Source organism: Sylvia atricapilla, chromosome 23 (genome assembly GCF_009819655.1).
Source record: "Sylvia atricapilla isolate bSylAtr1 chromosome 23, bSylAtr1.pri, whole genome shotgun sequence".
Classification (NCBI taxonomy): Eukaryota; Metazoa; Chordata; class Aves; order Passeriformes; family Sylviidae; genus Sylvia; species Sylvia atricapilla.
Genome location: NC_089162.1, coordinates 7,099,385 through 7,116,799, shown reverse-complemented (window position 1 = coordinate 7,116,799; position 17,415 = coordinate 7,099,385). Strand labels below are relative to the sequence as shown.

Here is a 17,415-nt window from a genome sequence, read left to right as displayed (position 1 = left end):
CTCCTTCCATTATCACCCCAGGATCAGAGCCGTGGAGGGGTTTCATGTTTAATGTCCCCGGTGCAGCCAGCAAAAGCAGTGCCTCCTTCAACCCTGTGTTCCTGTTCCTTGAACATCACAGCAACATACAGAGCTGCTTGCATGGAAAAGATTATTATTATTGTTAAAAATCATTAAATATCAATGCATTTCATCAGCACTGCAACTTATCCAATTGCAATTGGTTTCCTGTCCCTTCCCATCATGGCTGGTGCTGCTGGTACCCAAAGATGCACCTGATCAGGGATATGGCTGGAACAGGACAACCGAGCAAGAAGCTCAGAGGCATCCCTGACTATTGGAAAGAGATGTGGGACTGGGGGCAATTCTTAGAAAATTACTATCAACATGTGCTGCTGGTTGGGGTGAGGAAAAACTCAGAATGCCCAGCAGCAGATAAATAACTTCCAGATGAAACCAGATTAATGACACACCATATCCAACAGCAATGTGGGACAAAGCCACAGCCCCATTTCAAGGTTTGATTCATACGTTGTGAGGAGCTGAATGTCACAGAGCAGCATTCAAGGTGTGGGCACTGCCTTGCAGAATGCCGTGCTGCCCATTTTCAGGGGTCCACACTGCCTCTTCCCTCTGCTTCCTACCTCACCAAGCCCTCTGTCCCACAGTCAGGATGGGATCTGGGGAAAGGTGTGCAGAGAAGGCGACAGGGAGAGAGGTATCACAAGACGCATTGAAAAGAGAATTCCTTTGCCTTTAAATTGTCTCGGTAACGGCTGGCTCGCAGGCAGAAATATTTGGCAGCGGCGAAATTAAAAGTGATAAATTTTCTCGCCAAGAGCTGATCGATAATAGAGGTCTCATCTGTTAATCAATATGACAGTCTGCCTGTTTACTGTGCATATGTTGTTCCCCACCGCCTTCGCTGCGATGTCAAGTTTGCATTCAAAACAACCCGAGTGCACCTGGGCCGTGGGCTGCTCCAAAGGGGCAAACACACCCAAACTTTGGGGTGCTCCAGGGTGGCTCCCTCACACCTGCCACCAGTCAGGGGACCACGCTCCATCAGGGACGTGGGGCACGGGGACGTGGGCACTGCCGGAGGAATCCTCTCCAGGCACAGCAGGGAGAGAAAGAGCGTGTCCATGAAGGTGGCAGGATGGGGAGCAGCCGTCGGGGGATCGAGGGGCCGGATCGATAGAGCAGCAGCGCAGGCTGCCCTCAGCTCGGCACACGGTGCGGGCAATGCGCAGCCGGCAGTTGCCAAGGCAATGGCTCTCCATCGCCACTCAAAGCTCCGCCGGCCCCACCGCAGTAAAGCGCGATCCACGAGGATACGGCAACCCATATCCGTGAGGATGCAACAACTGTGGCAGCAACAGGTTCTCCCCGGGCAGGGCGGCTGCTGGTGCGTGCCCGCTCCCTGCGGCTGTGCGCTGGGCATTCCGTGCTTGGAGGGGCTTGCTGCACCCGCAGGCTGAGACCGAGCCCGGTGCTGCTAAACACGGCCTTGGCCTTTACTTCCCCCATTTCCACGCGGGATCAGCGGGGTGGAGAGACGTGCCGGTGCCCTCCGCAAGCTGTGGCCAGAGGGGCCGCAGAGACGCAGGGAGGCACAGCCAGGAGAGGCAAAGGCAGCCAGCATCTGGCTGGGGGGCGGGCGGAGGGGGGAAGGAAAAATTCCTGGCGAGGCGAAAATAAACAGGGCGAACGCAGGGAGGAGCCGGGCGCACTGGCTTACATAAGGAAGCACAGTGTGTACCAAAACAGCGGACCCAAAAAAAGCCGGAGCTGTCAGAACAATGAGTACAGACGCGGGGCATTTACAGCAGGCGCTGCCGTACAGTTTTATTTACAGTACCTCTTATCAGCGCGGGAACAGCACGCCGCCTGCCAATTTCCAAAGGCCAGGACTGCGTGTTCTTTCCCTCAAGTAGATGTGTACTCCAGGCGGGGGGGAATTTTTTTTTTTTTTCTCATCAGCAAAACAAAAACTGATACGGAGCCAGAATTCCTGTAATGTACACACGCCGGCGGGGAGGGGGAGGAGGAGGAGGAGGGCGGCGATTGAATATGTAAATAGTTCAAGGTTAATTTTACTATGTGAGTCACCGGGAAAATGTCATCCAACATCTGAGCTTATTATAACAGGGCTCAGAAAAAAACCACCACGGCTTGCTGTTTGTTATGAAAGGGAGCAGGACACGTTGGAAAGCAGAGCTCATGGTGGGGCTCTCTTCTCCCCCCTTGTCTTTCTCCCTGCTTTAAACAGAATCCATCAGCCTCTCCGAACGCACGCGCAGGTTTGGGCACGGTATATTTAGCCAGCGCCTCGTATTGCCTACAACATACAGATATCTCTGGAAGATCTTATCGATGGGACGGGACGGGACTCCGCGTGCTGCCAAGTATCGGCCGTGTTTCGGCGCGAGCCTTGCAGCTGGCACCAGCCCCCTGCCGTAAATTTATATCCGCACAAGCAAATTTATAGCCTCTGCCTAATAAAGGTCCCCGGTGCAAACGGGTGAGGAGCTGCTGCTTGTTCCACCCTGCGCGATTTGCGCAGTCACTGCTGCCCCACGTGCGCCCCAAGCAAAGCTGGAGCTGCCCGGGTCTGCAGTGCCCCCAGCAAAGCCACAAGGAGGGGCAGAATTCAGGTTGGACTGCATGATCTTGGAGGTCCTTTTGAACCTTAATGGTTCTATGAGTCTATTATTTAATTGCCCCTCCAAGAAATGTGAGGAACAGGCTGTCAGGCCGTAGAGCAGCTCTCAGGAGAGGGATGCCCCATGGCCCATGGCTCATGGCACAGGCAGGAGCTGCAGCTCCCCCCAACCAGCCAGGCTTGGCTCGGTGGGTTGGATGACAGAGCTCATCTTGTTTCAGCCACCAACATCCCAACAGTCCCTCCCAATGTCCATCATTTAATTACTTTATTGGGGAGGAAAAACTTCCATGGGGCCATGGAAGAGGCACTCTGAACTCTAGCTCAGGAAAAAAGAAGGAATAAAGGGAAAAGAGGGACTGCCAGCATCCTCTGGAAAAGGAGGAAGACGGCTAAGGGAGGAGGAAGAGGGGAAATTGGTGAGGAGAGTGGTGGGGGAGGATCCAGCCATCCCTGCTGCTGTTTCGGCACAATAGCCCCATCAGTAGAATGTGACATCCCCTCCCTCAGCAGAAGGGATTAATAAAAATTTGGGATTATATATTATTAACAGCCTGTAATTGGTGAGAAGATGGAGATGGGGGGGGGGGGGGGGGCAAATATGGATTTAAAAAAAAATGGCAAGAAAATTTATGCACTGCCATTGCTTTACTACCTAATTAATTCAGTAATTTCAAAAACAATTTTATTTATGTTCCATTTACCACATCAGAAGTGCAAGGAAAAAAGCACCAAACCACAGTGATGCTAAAATAATACCTCAAGGCATCTATTTTTAATCAGTGAAAAAAAAAGGGAAAAAAAGGGAAGAGCCAGCCCAGCTTCTATACAATCTCTGCCGGGCAGACCACCAACTCGGGGAGCGCAGCAGCCGAGCCCTCTGTGAGTGCCTTCCTGGCTGCCGAAAACAGAGCTTGTCAAAAAAAAAAAAAACAAATCCATAATGGCCTGAGGCTCCTCTCCAATCTATTTTCTGCTCAGCTGGTTTTAAATGAAGTTATTATGAGTCATTAAAACACCCGCAAGCCTGTGGAAGTCAGCCAATTACAATTTTAAATTTAGCCTGTTCTCTATCCCATTCTCTTGTTTTCTTCTTTTGCCCACATCGAGCCACTTTTGGATTTGTATTATTGCCATTATCATTATTATTATTATTATTATTATTATTACTACTATTACTATTATTTCCCTTCTCCCCTGTTTCACCCAAGTGGAAGAGAAAAGTAATGAAAATCTTTGTGCTAAAAAAATACAGTGAAGAAACCCAAGAAGGGCTGAAAAAAGACAGAGTTTCAGAGCAGGCCTGGAGAGTCAGCTTCATCTCCTGCTTCCCAAAGTGCCAAGGAAATGTAAAAATATCAGACAAAAAGAGGTGTGGGCATTTCAGAGTGAGGAGGGAGCTTGAGTTGGAGTGCTGGAAACTCGTCTGAGAAGGATGCTGTGGCAGCATCTCACAGGCTGCTCTGGAGAGCCTTGGGAAAGCACCTGGAGTGATGGAGCAGGGGCTTGGGGGTGAGTGAGGTGGTGGCCAGCAGCAACATCAACACCCAACCTTGGCCAGACAGCACCACTAACTCCTGCACCACACAGGGACTGGTGGAGCAGGGAGTATTTTCATTGGAAAATAATAAAAAATAATAATTTAAATTATTAATTCATAGAAATTATATTTGGGATCCCAAACCGGCAGGTTTTTACACAACCCCCTTTCCTGTCACCCCTGCCACTGCCACTCTTTGCGGCAGCATCCTCTCCACAGGGAAAAAATGACAGACCCCATCCCTGGCAGCCCCGCACGGCGAGCGAGCACGGCGCGTACTGCACAGCCCATAAAACTCCAAACAGCCTCCAGACACTCCTGCAATCGTCCTCCATCAAAACACTTTGTCTTGCATACAGAAATGCGGCGGGGCGCCGCACGGAATACCAAATCAGCCCGTGACGGTGCGGGGAGGCGGCTCCTTGGCAACCGGGGGGGCTTCGCCACCGCCGCCGCTCGACAGGAAACAAAATCTGTCAAGCCTGTTGGGCAAATGATAAACATTAGCGGTATTAAAAACAACACAAAAGCTGCGTAAATGGCTGGCGAGCGTGTGGGGAGGGGTGGGCAGGGATGGGGGCTCCTGCCCCATTTGCCCCTCAGCCCAAGTGAGGGGGTCTCCGGCACCACAACCCTGGGGGAAGTTTGGGAAGTTTCCCCCCTCCAGCAGAAAGCGGGTGGGCAGAGATGGCCACGGACACCGTGAGGGAACGAGACGGACGGATGGATGTCGGATGTGTCGGGCATGTGTGAGGGGTCCTGGCACCCCGCTCCGCACCCCGCCTTCAATGACATCAATATCAGCAATAGCATCAATACTGTCAATAATGTCAATAACAAGGGCAGCCAAACCAAGGGAGTGGTGAGAGACGGTGGGTGAAAAATAAATATATTTCATCAGGTGAGGGTGGAGAGAAGCAAGAATCTGGCTTCAGCCCAGCGGCCAGGTCCAGGAACCCGGCCAAAACAGGAGCTAAAAAGCAAACCATAATTTTCTGGTCTCAGTTCAGGCTCTTGAAGCAGAGAGGATGGGGAGGGGAGGGGTGGGGGCTAAGAGAAATGTATTTTTCATCAGCCAGTGTATAATTTATAAACAGCATTAAACAGTTTTTGTTTTCTTTCTTCCTCTCCCCCGTGTGCGCGGCTTGGCCGGCAGTCAAGCCTGCATTAATTTCTGCTGTGGGTACAGTGTGTTCTTGGATGCACATCTGCGGATGATCATAAACGCGGGAACGCTGGCAGAACATCCAGACCTGCCGGCAGGCCGCTGACATCACCCGGGACCGAGCGCGGGACGCCGGCCAGCCGGGCCAGGGGGGAGGCGGCCCCGGGAGCCGCGGCGGGGACCGGCCGGGCCAAGGGGCCAAGGGGCCAAGGGGCCAGAGCCGCGGCCGGCACATCGCCCCCGGTCCGCACATCGCCCCCGCCGCCGGAGAGGGGCAATGCCCGGTGGGACGGGCCGGCCCCTTCTGTCTGAGGTCCCTACCAGCACGTTGGAGCCCACTCCCACAGTAACCCCTGGACAGCTCGTCCATCACCCCACAGGACCTTGGGGCTCCCTTCTGCCTCTCCTGATGATGAAGGAGCATATTTGGGTGGGGAGGGAGGGTGTGAAGCAGGGGTCTGCAGGCTGCTGCCTGTGTGTTGCCCATGCTGCCCATGAGCATCCCTGCACACTACTGGCTATTCCCACTGTCCCCAGCCCAGAGTGGAGAAAGGCAGCATAGTCATCTCCACAGCAGCCATTTCTGCTGGATGGAGAGGCAAAGCAAGCAGGGACAGGCAGAAATCCCCTTTCCTCCCTGTCCTGGGGAGCAAACCCAGCTCACGGCAGAGAGTAACCAGCATGTCAGGCTAAGAATGAGCACCCACTGAGCACCGGCTCTGGTGAGGATGCAACTGAGGGAGCAGCAATGCCCTGTTCAGCCTCCCTGGTCAAACCAGTGGTGTTCTGAACCACAGAACCAGCAAGCCGGGTCTCCCACCTTGCCTTCCCTGACAATTCGCTTTTCTGAGAGAAGAGCAACTCTCCATGTCAGCCTTAGAGGTCTCTGACAGCTTGTCTGCCAGCAGCATGGGCAGCAGGTAGGGAAAGACTTTGCATGGCATTAAAGGCTTTACATTTACACTTTATACTGAGACTCACATGAGGGTATAGTATTTACCCCGCACCTGCAAGGCTGTGGCACAGCAGTGCTGTGTGCCCAGCCCATCCTGCCACAGAGCCCCTCAGGGCTGGTGCCCAACCAGGTCCTCCACAGGAACCTTTACCAAAACCCATCAACACTTGGATGGGGAAGCTGCAGATGTTAACCCCCTTAGACCCTTTGGCACTGGGGTAGGAGAAGGGTGCCGGGGGCACAAGCCATCCCACTGCAAACTCCCAGTTAAACACACGGGCCATTGGTGTGGAGGCAAAGCTGGCTTCAGAGCTGAAAACAAGCCCGGCACCACTGCTCCAGCATAACCTCACTGCGTCCAGTGGCGGGGGGAGGCAAGGCAAGAGGTGCAAAGGTCTCCTGCTTTAATAAATAACAGCGCTGGAATTCACAGCGGCTGTTTGCGAGCTCGAGGCAGAGCTCTCCCCACCCCCCCTGCCCCGTCCTCGCCGGATTTACAAAAAAAAAAAAAAAAAAAAAAATTAATCCTGTGCGATGACAAGCTTGGCTCAGCGTTCACTGTACATACTGTACCCACAAAGCTGGCTGCCTGCCAGGGACAGGCTGTGAGCCAGCGCGACCATAACAAACACGAGCCGTGCGTGCCAGTGCTGGGGGGAGCAGCATCCTCAACCCCAGTCCTGGGGGGGACCAGCATCCTGAGCTCCAGCACTCAGGGGGATCAGCGGCCCAGGGACCTCCCCCAGCAACCTGCTGCTGTCTGCAGGCACCCTGAGGAGCTGGTGCCTGGCCCAAAAACTGGTGGGATGGGGATGGGTCAGGGCTGACCCAAAAATCAGAAAGCAGCAACTGGCCAGATAAAGTGCCCTCCTACCCCAGGAAAAAGAGGCGGAGGGGGGGAGAATGAAAACAGGTACAAAAATAGATAGAAGTGTATAAAAGCATTTAAAATATAATACAGCTTCCCTGCCAAGCTACATGCAATCTGTGGCTACACTATCTGCCACCACCCAGAGATCTGTCCTCAGAGCAGGAGGACAAGGACTCCTGACTTCATCTGAGTCTGGGGTCCCCTGGCTGTCTCCAGTTGCCCACATCAGAACCCCAGCTGTGCCAGGACTGCACCCCCAAGGGGAACATCAGCTGACATGGACTTGCAGAGCACAAGTCTTCCCTCCAGTGTAGCACTCCAGCCCTCCCCTATCTATTTAATTAAAGGCCCTGCAGCCTGTGAACCTGCTACTTGGATTCATTAGTCAGAGAACGCCTAATTCTGCAGTTTTGCTAACGAACCTGCGGCGGGGGCCCGAGGTGGAAACAATGCTCACGCTACAAGCAGGGCTGACCATGAGCAGCTGCGTGGCATGTAGAGTTTGTTATTCTGAGCTGCTTAGTCTGGAAAATATTTCCACAATTAAGGCATTGAAAACAAACTCCAAAAAAGAAAATTTAAATAAATCAAATTACTGGGCACTGAAGAACAAGTTTGCAATGTGCTGCCCAGGGAAGGGTGCAGCCGGCTCTGCACGTGTCTGCTGCAGAGGACACGTGTGAGCTGGGCCACCATCCCTGGGTGGACAGACAGGACAAACCCCCAGCCCCAGCCCAGCAGCCCCTCCCAACCCACCTGAGTGAGCCAGTAAGTGCATTCGCAGCCGCAAGCTGTCCAGGAACCGCTTCCCGCACAGCTCACATCCGTATGTCTTCATCCCACTGTGCAGCTTCCTGGGGGAGAACAAAGAAGGGTGAGTCCTGAGACTGGGGAAGTGACCCAAAACAACATTGAGAAACCGCCTGGTGCTTCCTGCATCCCACACATTGCCCAAAGTCAGTGCTGGCTTGAGAAGCACTGCAGGGATGGCATGGATGGGGGGGGTCCCATGTGACTCCCCAGGGCTGAGGAGACAACACTCTCCCCATCAGTCTTTGTCATTGCTGCTATTGTTGGAGTCTTTTAATAAACCAAATAAATATGAAATCCTGAGTTAAGGCAATATCTGTATTGGCAAACTCCTTCTCTGTGCTCTGAGTGTTTTTGAAAAAGGCACTGTACTCCAAAAAAAACTCCGACCACTTAAAGAGGTTGTTTGTGTGCATTTCTAACCAAATCTGAATTTCCATCCAAATTCAGCACGACACAAATCACAAGCAACAAACACAACCACCAGCTCACAAACAGGAAACATGCCACTCACCGTTTCCTGGCAGCCCCAGGTACACGCTGAGCTACGCCCAGGCAGCATTGCACAACCTCTGAGTGTGCCTCCCACCCCACAGTGTGCGCATCCCCTACATCCCAGTGTCCAGGAGGGGCCTTTCTGCCCAGGGCACTGCCCTCAGGCACTGATCACAGCAACTTCGGCCACAGTGTCCAGACTCTGCGTTATTGCCCATTCTTTGCTGTGACGACATTGATGCTCCATCTTTGGGTAGCCAAGCTCTGGACAGAGTGGAATGACCTTTAACAGGCAGCTTTAAAGGAGCATTATCCAAGTCTAAAGCTACCAACGAACCAAACCCAACCCCATCTCCTTTCCCAGACATTGCTGCTCTCCCTGACAGCCCTCCCCAGACCCATTTCCCCCCACCTTTGGGACCAGCCATTGCTCAGCCCCCACCACCCACAGGGGAGCACTCTGAGGGACACAATGCCTGGCACATGTGGAATGGGGGCTTGGTGCTTTATTTTGCCACCTCCACTGGTGACAGATTCCTTGCAAACCACCTGGCTCTGTGCTGGACAGCCACGCTGATCAGTGTCCCTGAGCCCCAAACGGACGGGCTGCTGCCCGCCAGCCCTCGGTCACCACGAGCTGCTCAGACCTGTGGCTGGGGAGGACTCGGGACAGCAGCACGTGCAAAGTTTCAACATCAGATGCTGTAAACAGAGAAGTATTTGTGTGTGCTGAGGAGTAACACAGCCCATAGCTGCGTGCTGACCTCTGATCGCAGCCACCATTTATCATCGCGCCGCAGCAGGACGAGAGTATTTCTATTGCCTTGTTGCCAAAGACAAAGCAGGAATGGCCCTGTCCAGGGCTGGATGTGGACCCTCTCGTGGGAGGGCTCAGCCCCAGCTGCGCAGGCTTGCGAAGACCATGTGCCTGGGAGCTCCTGCTGTACTTCCCCTGGTGTAAGTTTTATTGGTGCAAAGCAGCTGCTGCTCTGACTCCAAGGATCACCCCTCACTGCTGCAAGAGAGCCCAGAGCCCTGAAACACCCCTGTCCCATGGGGCTCAGGGGCTTCTTCCCTGGCTGCCAGCCCTGTGCCCCACCTTGCAGGATGCTGAATAGCAGATAAGAGTTGGAACAGGAGAAGACCCCCTGATGTTCAGCAGTGAGTGAATGCTGCAGAGCAGAAGGGAGAGGGAAGGAGCAGGAGTTGGTTTCAACTCTCAACTTTGCTGTATAATGTAATTATTAATCAGGCTTGTCCTGAATTCACTGTGTCATAGCAGAGGATTAGGAGTCATGCACGAATTCAGGCCAAGAAGGTTTACAATCCAAAGGATTTATCCGCCTTGCAAAAATAAATAAAACACCAGCCTCCTGACAGGGCTCCGCTGCCAACGAGCAGCTCAATAAATGACAACCTTCTCATTTTGCATTTTTAATTTGGGACATGCCTGTCACACTCCCTGGCTTGGGCTGTGCTCACTCCTCCACTTAACATTGGGTTAAAACCACTTTGCTAGGAAGACTCACATCATGCTCTGGGTCTGCACTGTCCCTTCTGAGGCCAGAATGCCTTTTCCCTGAATTACGCTCTAACTGGTTAATTAGTTCAAGTGAAACATGGAGGTTTGGGGTTTTTTTAAGTGAGTCTCAAGAAACAGACAAACAGCAGGACAAGTTTCCTTCCTCTGCATCTCCCAAACCTATGGCCAGCACAACCTCTTCTCCCATCTTCTCAGTGCAGAGTGGGGAAACAAGGAAATGAGGAGACTCCCAACCCCACTGGTGTCAGGGCGCCCTGGAAATCCACCTGCCAATGCCCAGGGTGCTACAATGTCCCCAGGTCACATCCTCTCTGCATTGTTTCAATGGGGGGCACAGGGGTGCTCGAAGAGTAATTTAGTTGCAATACCTCTCTCAACAAATTTCAGCGGCAACAAAAGTTTTCCGCTCAGTGCCTGCTTCTAGGACGCTCTTATCACTCGCCATCTTGCACGGTCCCTTTCAACAAGGTCTTAAAGCGCTTTATCTGCTCCATTTCCCGGTAGCGAAATATGATTGAAACGTTCTATTTCTGCTTGCCGGATTAAGGAGATGTTGCAAAACTGCACAAAAACCTGGCAGATGTAAGCAAGGTATTACGGCTGCTCGGGCTGTTAAGATCTGAGGGGAAAGATCAATATGTGCTTCTGAAGTTGTGCCTCCAGAAGGAGGGGGCGGGGGAGTGAAGGGCGTTAAAATACATCCCAGCGCTGCCCAAACTCTGTGCCAAAAGATAAACCATGCTTATTATTCTGATACGGGGCTGGAACTGTGCTCCTTTCTCCTACAAGCACATCAGCCAAAAAGGTGCCCATGGGATGGTGGGCAGAGGCAAGGGGGAAAAGCGCCTTTTTTTGTAAAAGTAAGGTTTTCCTCTAATTCCCACTCGAAGTGCATGGAAACAAAATCAGCCAAAGCCTCCAGGTCATGAGATATCACTAGAGGATGCTCCTGCACAGAGGGTGGCCCAGGGCGATGGGGATGCCCAGAGCAACAAGGATGCCCGTGGCACAGAGTGCCAGGCCTGGATCCACCCTCCCGAGGCAGCCCCAGCGCAGGGCTTTGGCAGGGGCTCTGCAGGCGGAATGCGAACCGAGCAGTGCCCCCTCCCCGCCCAGCACCGCCAAACAAAAGCCGGGCGAGAGGCCGGCCCCTCGCAAGCTGCCGGTAATTAAAAAGGCCTGTAAATGCCCCACAAAAAGCACTTCAAAGGGACGGCGACTCCAGCGAGACTGCGTGGTGTAAAAATTATGAGTTTTCCCCACAGGGTGCTTTGTGTGAAAAGGCCGGGCTCGGTGGCAAACGCTGATAACCACTGCTCGGGGATGCAGGGGCTTGGCAGAGCATCTCAGGGTGCAGGAGTCTGGGGGAGCATTTGGGGTGTGGGGACGGGCGCAGCCCTGGTACCTAAAGACCACTGCAAGTGTCCCAAAGCCACCACAAGCAAACCTCTGGTCTGCCTGCTTAAAATCCTGCCTAAAACGACCTTCTGCTGCCTTTTCTTGAGGAACTCTTGTACCCCAGCCCCTCCCTGCCACCCCTTTTGGGAAGCAGGAGGAGAGCCCCTTCCCCTCCCCTCCCTCCATGCTGAACAAGACACATGGCTCTTGGCCATTTGATTACTTTTAAGTGTGTATTTTTCCCCTCAAACAGAGTGAATACAATGGTTAGGAAATTTGACAGAAAACTATTCCAAGCCATTTATTGCCTTAATGCGCACCTTTGTCCAACAGGCAGTTTTGACAGGAGCGATAAATTCCAAATTTATGTCAACAGAGCATATGTTGAACACCTCATTTCTGAGCTAAAGCGGCATGCTGCCCCATAAATCACCCTTCTGTTTGAAATGAAAGTAGATTACGGGCCCATGTTATTGAGCAGTTAGAGCCATAGTCATATAAATCAGAACTTTTAACTCCAGGCGATCCGTTCTGCAATTAACTAAAGGGCACTTTGTCATCTCCGGGCCAGGGCACAGCTTGGCAGGGTGGCCAGCTACCGAGGGAAGGCAAGAACCCCTCGCTGCTGAGGAAAGGCAGCAGTGCAGCTGAGGTTCACTCGGTACCTGTTGGGGCAGCTAGCCCCAAGACAAAGCCTGGAGCGGCATGTGGCTGAAACCCAGCCCGTCATGGGACATCCACGGCTGCAGTGGCTTGCACATCCCTGCCCACATCCCGCCTGATCCATGTTTTGGACAAGAAACAGTGGGGGAATGGGGAGGCTGCACGATACAAGCAAAACAAGCCAGGCAAAAACATGCACGAGTGCAGTCCTCACAGTCCTGCACTGACAGAAATCTGTACTTGGGGCTTCCACAGTGGTTTTGCTGCATCTCCCAGTGCCCATGCATCAGCTTGAGATCCTCAACCCACTGATTTCCTCCATCCATCCTTCTGCATTTCCCTGGTTTGCTCCCCTGCATCTCCCAGGAATGCCATGCTATGGGATAGCGGCTCCTGTGGGGATGTGGGGCTGGAAGATGCTGTGGGGCTGGGGGATGCTATGAGGGCTCAGCCCCATGAGTGCTGGCAAAGGGTGCACGTGTGAGGGGCAACTCGCACCCACGGGAGCGTCAGAGCTATAAAAAGATTCAGACACTAAGTATTTCCTTTCCTATAAAATATTCATTGCTACACACGAGTGCCAGGGAACACAAACCTCCAGTGGTTCTAACTTTGTGCCGCAGCAATAACAGAGTTTTATGGGAGCCTTCTGATTTTATTTACACTGGGCCATCACAGCGGTGCCCTGCCAGAGGGGCAGCTGCCAGCCAGCACAGCCCCAGCACGGCACACACGGTGCACTGAACACTGGGCAGGCAAAATGGGACCAGCACCACCTTACATTCCCCAGAAATCCTTCCCGCCACCCCATTTTCACCAGTGCATCCCTAGCCCAGGTAAACCAACGTGGAATTGATTCATCCCTGATCTATTTTATCAAATAAAGGCAGTGGTGCCACATCTCATTTCCAGCGGGGACAGAGCAGGAAGCCAAGGTCAGCGGACACCAAGCGGCTGCAAACCCCACATTCTCCATCCTCCGACACCAGCATCACGCCTGAGCTGCCAAGAGGGTGATTTTTCCCCTGACGTGGCTATTTACAACACTTGGTGACTGATACCTGTGGGTGTGGGCCAGGTCCTGGTGGCTCAGCTCCTGCAGTCACTGCTCTGCCCTCAGCTCCCAGCCCGGTGGATTAAAATAGCAGGGAGAGCTATTAAGGGCACAGGGAAGGGGGAAGGGAGATGAGACCTTCCTTTCGCTTTAATAAATTAACAAGAAGAGAAAAAAAACCCAACCAAAACCTGCCCTCAAACCACCACTGCAGCTAAAAATAAACAAATAAATAAATCTGACAGGAGCTGGAAATAAAGATTTTACTATTTCTGAATGGTTTAATATAAAAAACCCCAAACAACCAACCAGGGGGAGGGGACAGCTATCAATAGACAGCACTGAAATTCCCTGCCTGTACAATATTTATACTTACCATGAGCTAATTTATGAGTTCAAACCAGATGCTGTGAGTGACATCATACCACACGATGCCAACACTCCCCCTTTGGAAAAAGCCACAGAAAGGATCCTACTGTCCTGCCTTACCTGACAAGAACCAGGCCACAAACACCAAACATACAATTCCAATCTTTTTTTAGAGTCTCCCACAACAAATATGAACAAATGCTGCCAAAGGGCAGCGACTCTCAAAATTCACTGCTGACCTGGGCCAAGCATGGCCCAGCATCTCCCATCCACTGCTCTTAGCATCCCACAGAACGATGCTTCCAGATCCACAGGTTGGGAAAAGACAAACTGCCCACAGCAAAAAGGCAGCACACAGATTTTTTTAAAAACATATTCCAAGGCCCTAGTTCAGATCTCTGTTCAATATTCATTATTGAATGGAACTCCCCAGGAGAGAGCTTTATCCATATGATCATTCCCTTTGTGTGTCCCAGACCCCCAAGCAGGAGGGTCCATGGGCTCGCACAAGGTGGGACAAGCAAGGATGGGAAACCATCAGCTGCATCCAAGGGGTGCAGCTGGCAGTGGAACGTTTCCCCTGTCCATCACAGCAGGACCAGGGGGACACAGATGCTGCCCCAAGTCGAGCTGGTTGGATCTGTGGCTTTCAAAAGGGGATTCAGAATGCAGCTACTGCACAATTTACTGCAAGTCCACTGAGTGACGGTACTGGCTGTCAGCAGCTTCTGCCAGCCCAGGGACGGGCCCCACATCTCTGCTGCACCACCTGGACACTGGAGACTGATGCAAACAGCTCTGTGATTCCACAGCGGCACGGTGGGGCTGGAGCAGCGAGGGGTTAACGCGTGGCGATGCACGCGGCCCCGCTCGGAACAACCGGCGCTAATGCGCCGTCCAAAATCATCATCCCCATTCTTCGGGCATCTGGTGACAGTGACGTGCTGAGCGCTGCGAGAGGAGCTGGCTGCTGCGCCGGGCAGCCTCGGCCCCGGGCTGGGCATCGCGCTGAGCCAACGTGACACGGGTGTCAGAGGCGTCAGGACAGCACGGGGGAGCTGCTGCTTTTAAACCACACGAGATCTCGACAAAACAGCAAAGTGACCTTCGCGCTGAGTACATCTGCCGCAGCAGCAGCGGCGTGATTATGCAGATGTTTTGATTCCTAATTCAGAAATAATAAGCGGTTCACAGATTCCAAGTTTAAAAATATATTCATCATCTGGTTTCCGTAGCAGCATGTGTGCCTTTGGAGCACCAGCAAAGTGCTGGCCTCGGCCACTCCTTCCTGCCGACCTTCAGGATGGTTGGGACACCTGGCTCTGAGCAGCCTGGGCTAGTGGAAGATGTCCCTGTCCATGGCAGGGGCTTGGAGCTGGATGAGCATTAAGGGCCCTGTCAACCCAAATCCCAATTCTGGGATTCTGTGACACAGGGAAAGCACTCAGCATGATGCATCGGATACTTTCCAGAGACAACAGTCCTGGGATGGTCCAGGCTGCAGCATCCTGCTGCTCCCCAGGGGAAGGTGGAGCCTGTAGCTCCCGAAGCTCCAAGGAAATGGCAGAAGTCGCCAGGGAGCCAAAAGCAAGGACACAGGGGAAAGTGGATAAGCTATTGGGGTGCTGGAGCATAGAGAAACTTAAATGAGGGGGAAAATTTTAGGGTAGGGGGAATTTTGTTTTAATTTCCACTTTCTTTGATGTCCCAACCACAGGGCTAAGGCTGGACATGCATCAGGAACAGGGTGGTACCCCAGAGCTGCCTCAGGGATAAGCTGGGATGGGCCCAGGAGCTGCTTTCCCACACTGAGCTCCTCTCCAGGGAGTAGGAACAGTCCCCAGATGCCAGATGGAATCAATCCACAGCTTGGCTGCTCTGTTCCATGGGGGAGACATACTTCCCACCCCTCACCTCCCTATGGAGATGCTGCTGCCCCCTCCCTGGTGCATCCTTGGTTTCTGCCCTGGCTCACCCACCTGGGAACTGCAGCCAGGAATGGGCACAAGCCACAGAGAACAGACAAATGCTGCCGCTCCCATGAGCGGCCTAGATCCTGAGGAGTTTTATAAGGTAATCAAATATGCAAGAGATTCAACAAACTAATTTCAAGCACACACCTGGGGTCCTCTGATAATGTCGGTTGTGCCTATACAGCGCAAGGATTAAAATTTCATAGAGTCATGATTTCATCAGTCGCTAAACTACAAAGGATTAATTAACAGCCAGGGAAGAGCTCATGGCTTGGAAATACAGTCTTAAGGAAAATATCTATCTTGGCTCTCCAGATGTCAGCATACAGATGAAGAAAGCTTTGATGAAAACACTTTCTTATTATTAGCAACTCCAAAACATTGTGTTTTTGTAGCTAGAATTAAAGATGCCCAATTCCAACCTGCCACTGCCTGGATCTGTGCACTGTCACGTGCCTTTCTGGAGGGCGAGTTCGGGCTCCTGGGATGTGACTGTCTGGCATTCAATGGGGTTTCATGCCCATATTTTGGGGATGGACATGCAGGAGTCCAGCCGTGAGTCTTGCCTTTGCTCTGTGCACACTGCCTGCCCTGTGCTCACTGGCTTCCAGAGAGTCTCCCAAAATATTCTTCACACTAGCTGGGCTTCAGAAGTTTGGGATGGAGAGCAGGCGATGGCCCCAGCACTGGCAGTGCAAGTGGGGAGCAGCAGCACATCCTCCCTTCCCTGAGAAGATGAATTAGGGAGCTGTCAGCGAGGGACAGGCGCAGCAGCCGTGTTGCTGTACAGGGGCAGTGGAAGTGTCTTTGATTAATGAAACTGTAACGCTGGGCTGTTACACAGTCCTTCTCCGCCAGGAGAGATGCCCCCGGACAGGCTGGAAATGCCCTGCTCCACATGGACTCCCCAGATGCTTCTCCCAGCCCCAGACTGGTCTCCTCCTGTCCTCTGCCAGTGCTGTTACCCTTACCTTGTCCGCACCACCTCCTCAGGAGTTCCCAGGGAGGCCAAAGAACTAATTATTTCCAATTACCAGTTGGGAAGTGAACATTATGCACCTTGTCAAGACAGCAAATTAATCTATCTGCGCTGCACTGGGCTTTGGGGGAGCCCCAAGTGCCCAGGGAGAGGAAGTGGCTACGAGGGAAGCACCTCGGCAGCCCAGGGACTGGGGCCACTGCTGCCCATCCAGCTGCAAAATCCCCCTCGGAAAACGGGTATTTTGGGGAGAGCCGGGAAATGGGAAGTGCCAGAGGAGCTGATGCGGGACTGCTCCGCACCCACCGAGCCCGAGCTGGCTGTGCTCCCAAAGCACACAGAGATCCGCGCAGAGGGAGCGGGCTGCTGCCATCACGCTGGAAGCTGTCCCCTCGGGGAGAGCCGCTGGTCGCCCAGGGCCCCGCACCGGGGACAGCGGCACGGGCAGCCACTGCCAACTTCCCCGGCAGTCTGACCCTCCTGCCCCGCCTCTAGCGCCGCGCACCAACAGGACGACGCTGCCTCAGCTCTCCGTAATTAGTTTTGCTCAGTGTACAACATGTTTTGCTTAAAAATAAATAAATACCTTCCGGGCGAGCCAAGCTCCGAGCGGGATGCCAGCACTGACAACACGCTTCGCTCCCCTTGGCCCCCGCCAAAAGTACGCGGTGTCCCGAATCTGGGCGTTGCTGAGCCATCCTGGCACCGTGGGACCTCCCCAAGGAGGCTTGCTCACGAGTAATTCATTTATGAGCAGCCTCACCCCCCTCCCCAACATGCACAACAGGTTCCATGCAAATTCGGGAGCTTTTAAATTATACCGTTAATGAAAGCAAATAAAGGCAGTTAAAAGGCAATTTGCTCAATTGGTGTTAATATTTAAGCACAGCATGTGCAAAAACGAGATCGCAGAATTTGGTTTTTCCATGAGAAAA

At 52.9% G+C, this 17,415-nt stretch overlaps 1 protein-coding gene across 3 annotated transcripts in view; it reads right to left on the bottom strand.

The window, feature by feature from the left end:
* ZBTB16 (zinc finger and BTB domain containing 16) overlaps nucleotides 1-17,415 on the bottom strand; it is a 54,166-nt gene that overhangs the window by 19,518 nt on the left and 17,233 nt on the right. For 2 of the 3 annotated variants that reach the window (XM_066334902.1, XM_066334901.1), the window contains exon 3: nucleotides 7,953-8,050. In XM_066334902.1, coding sequence (XP_066190999.1) covers nucleotides 7,953-8,050 — 98 coding nt within the window. Of the gene's footprint in view, nucleotides 1-4,349; nucleotides 4,688-7,952; nucleotides 8,051-17,415 lie in introns of those variants that run through there. The other variant, XM_066334904.1, reaches the window with a different exon arrangement.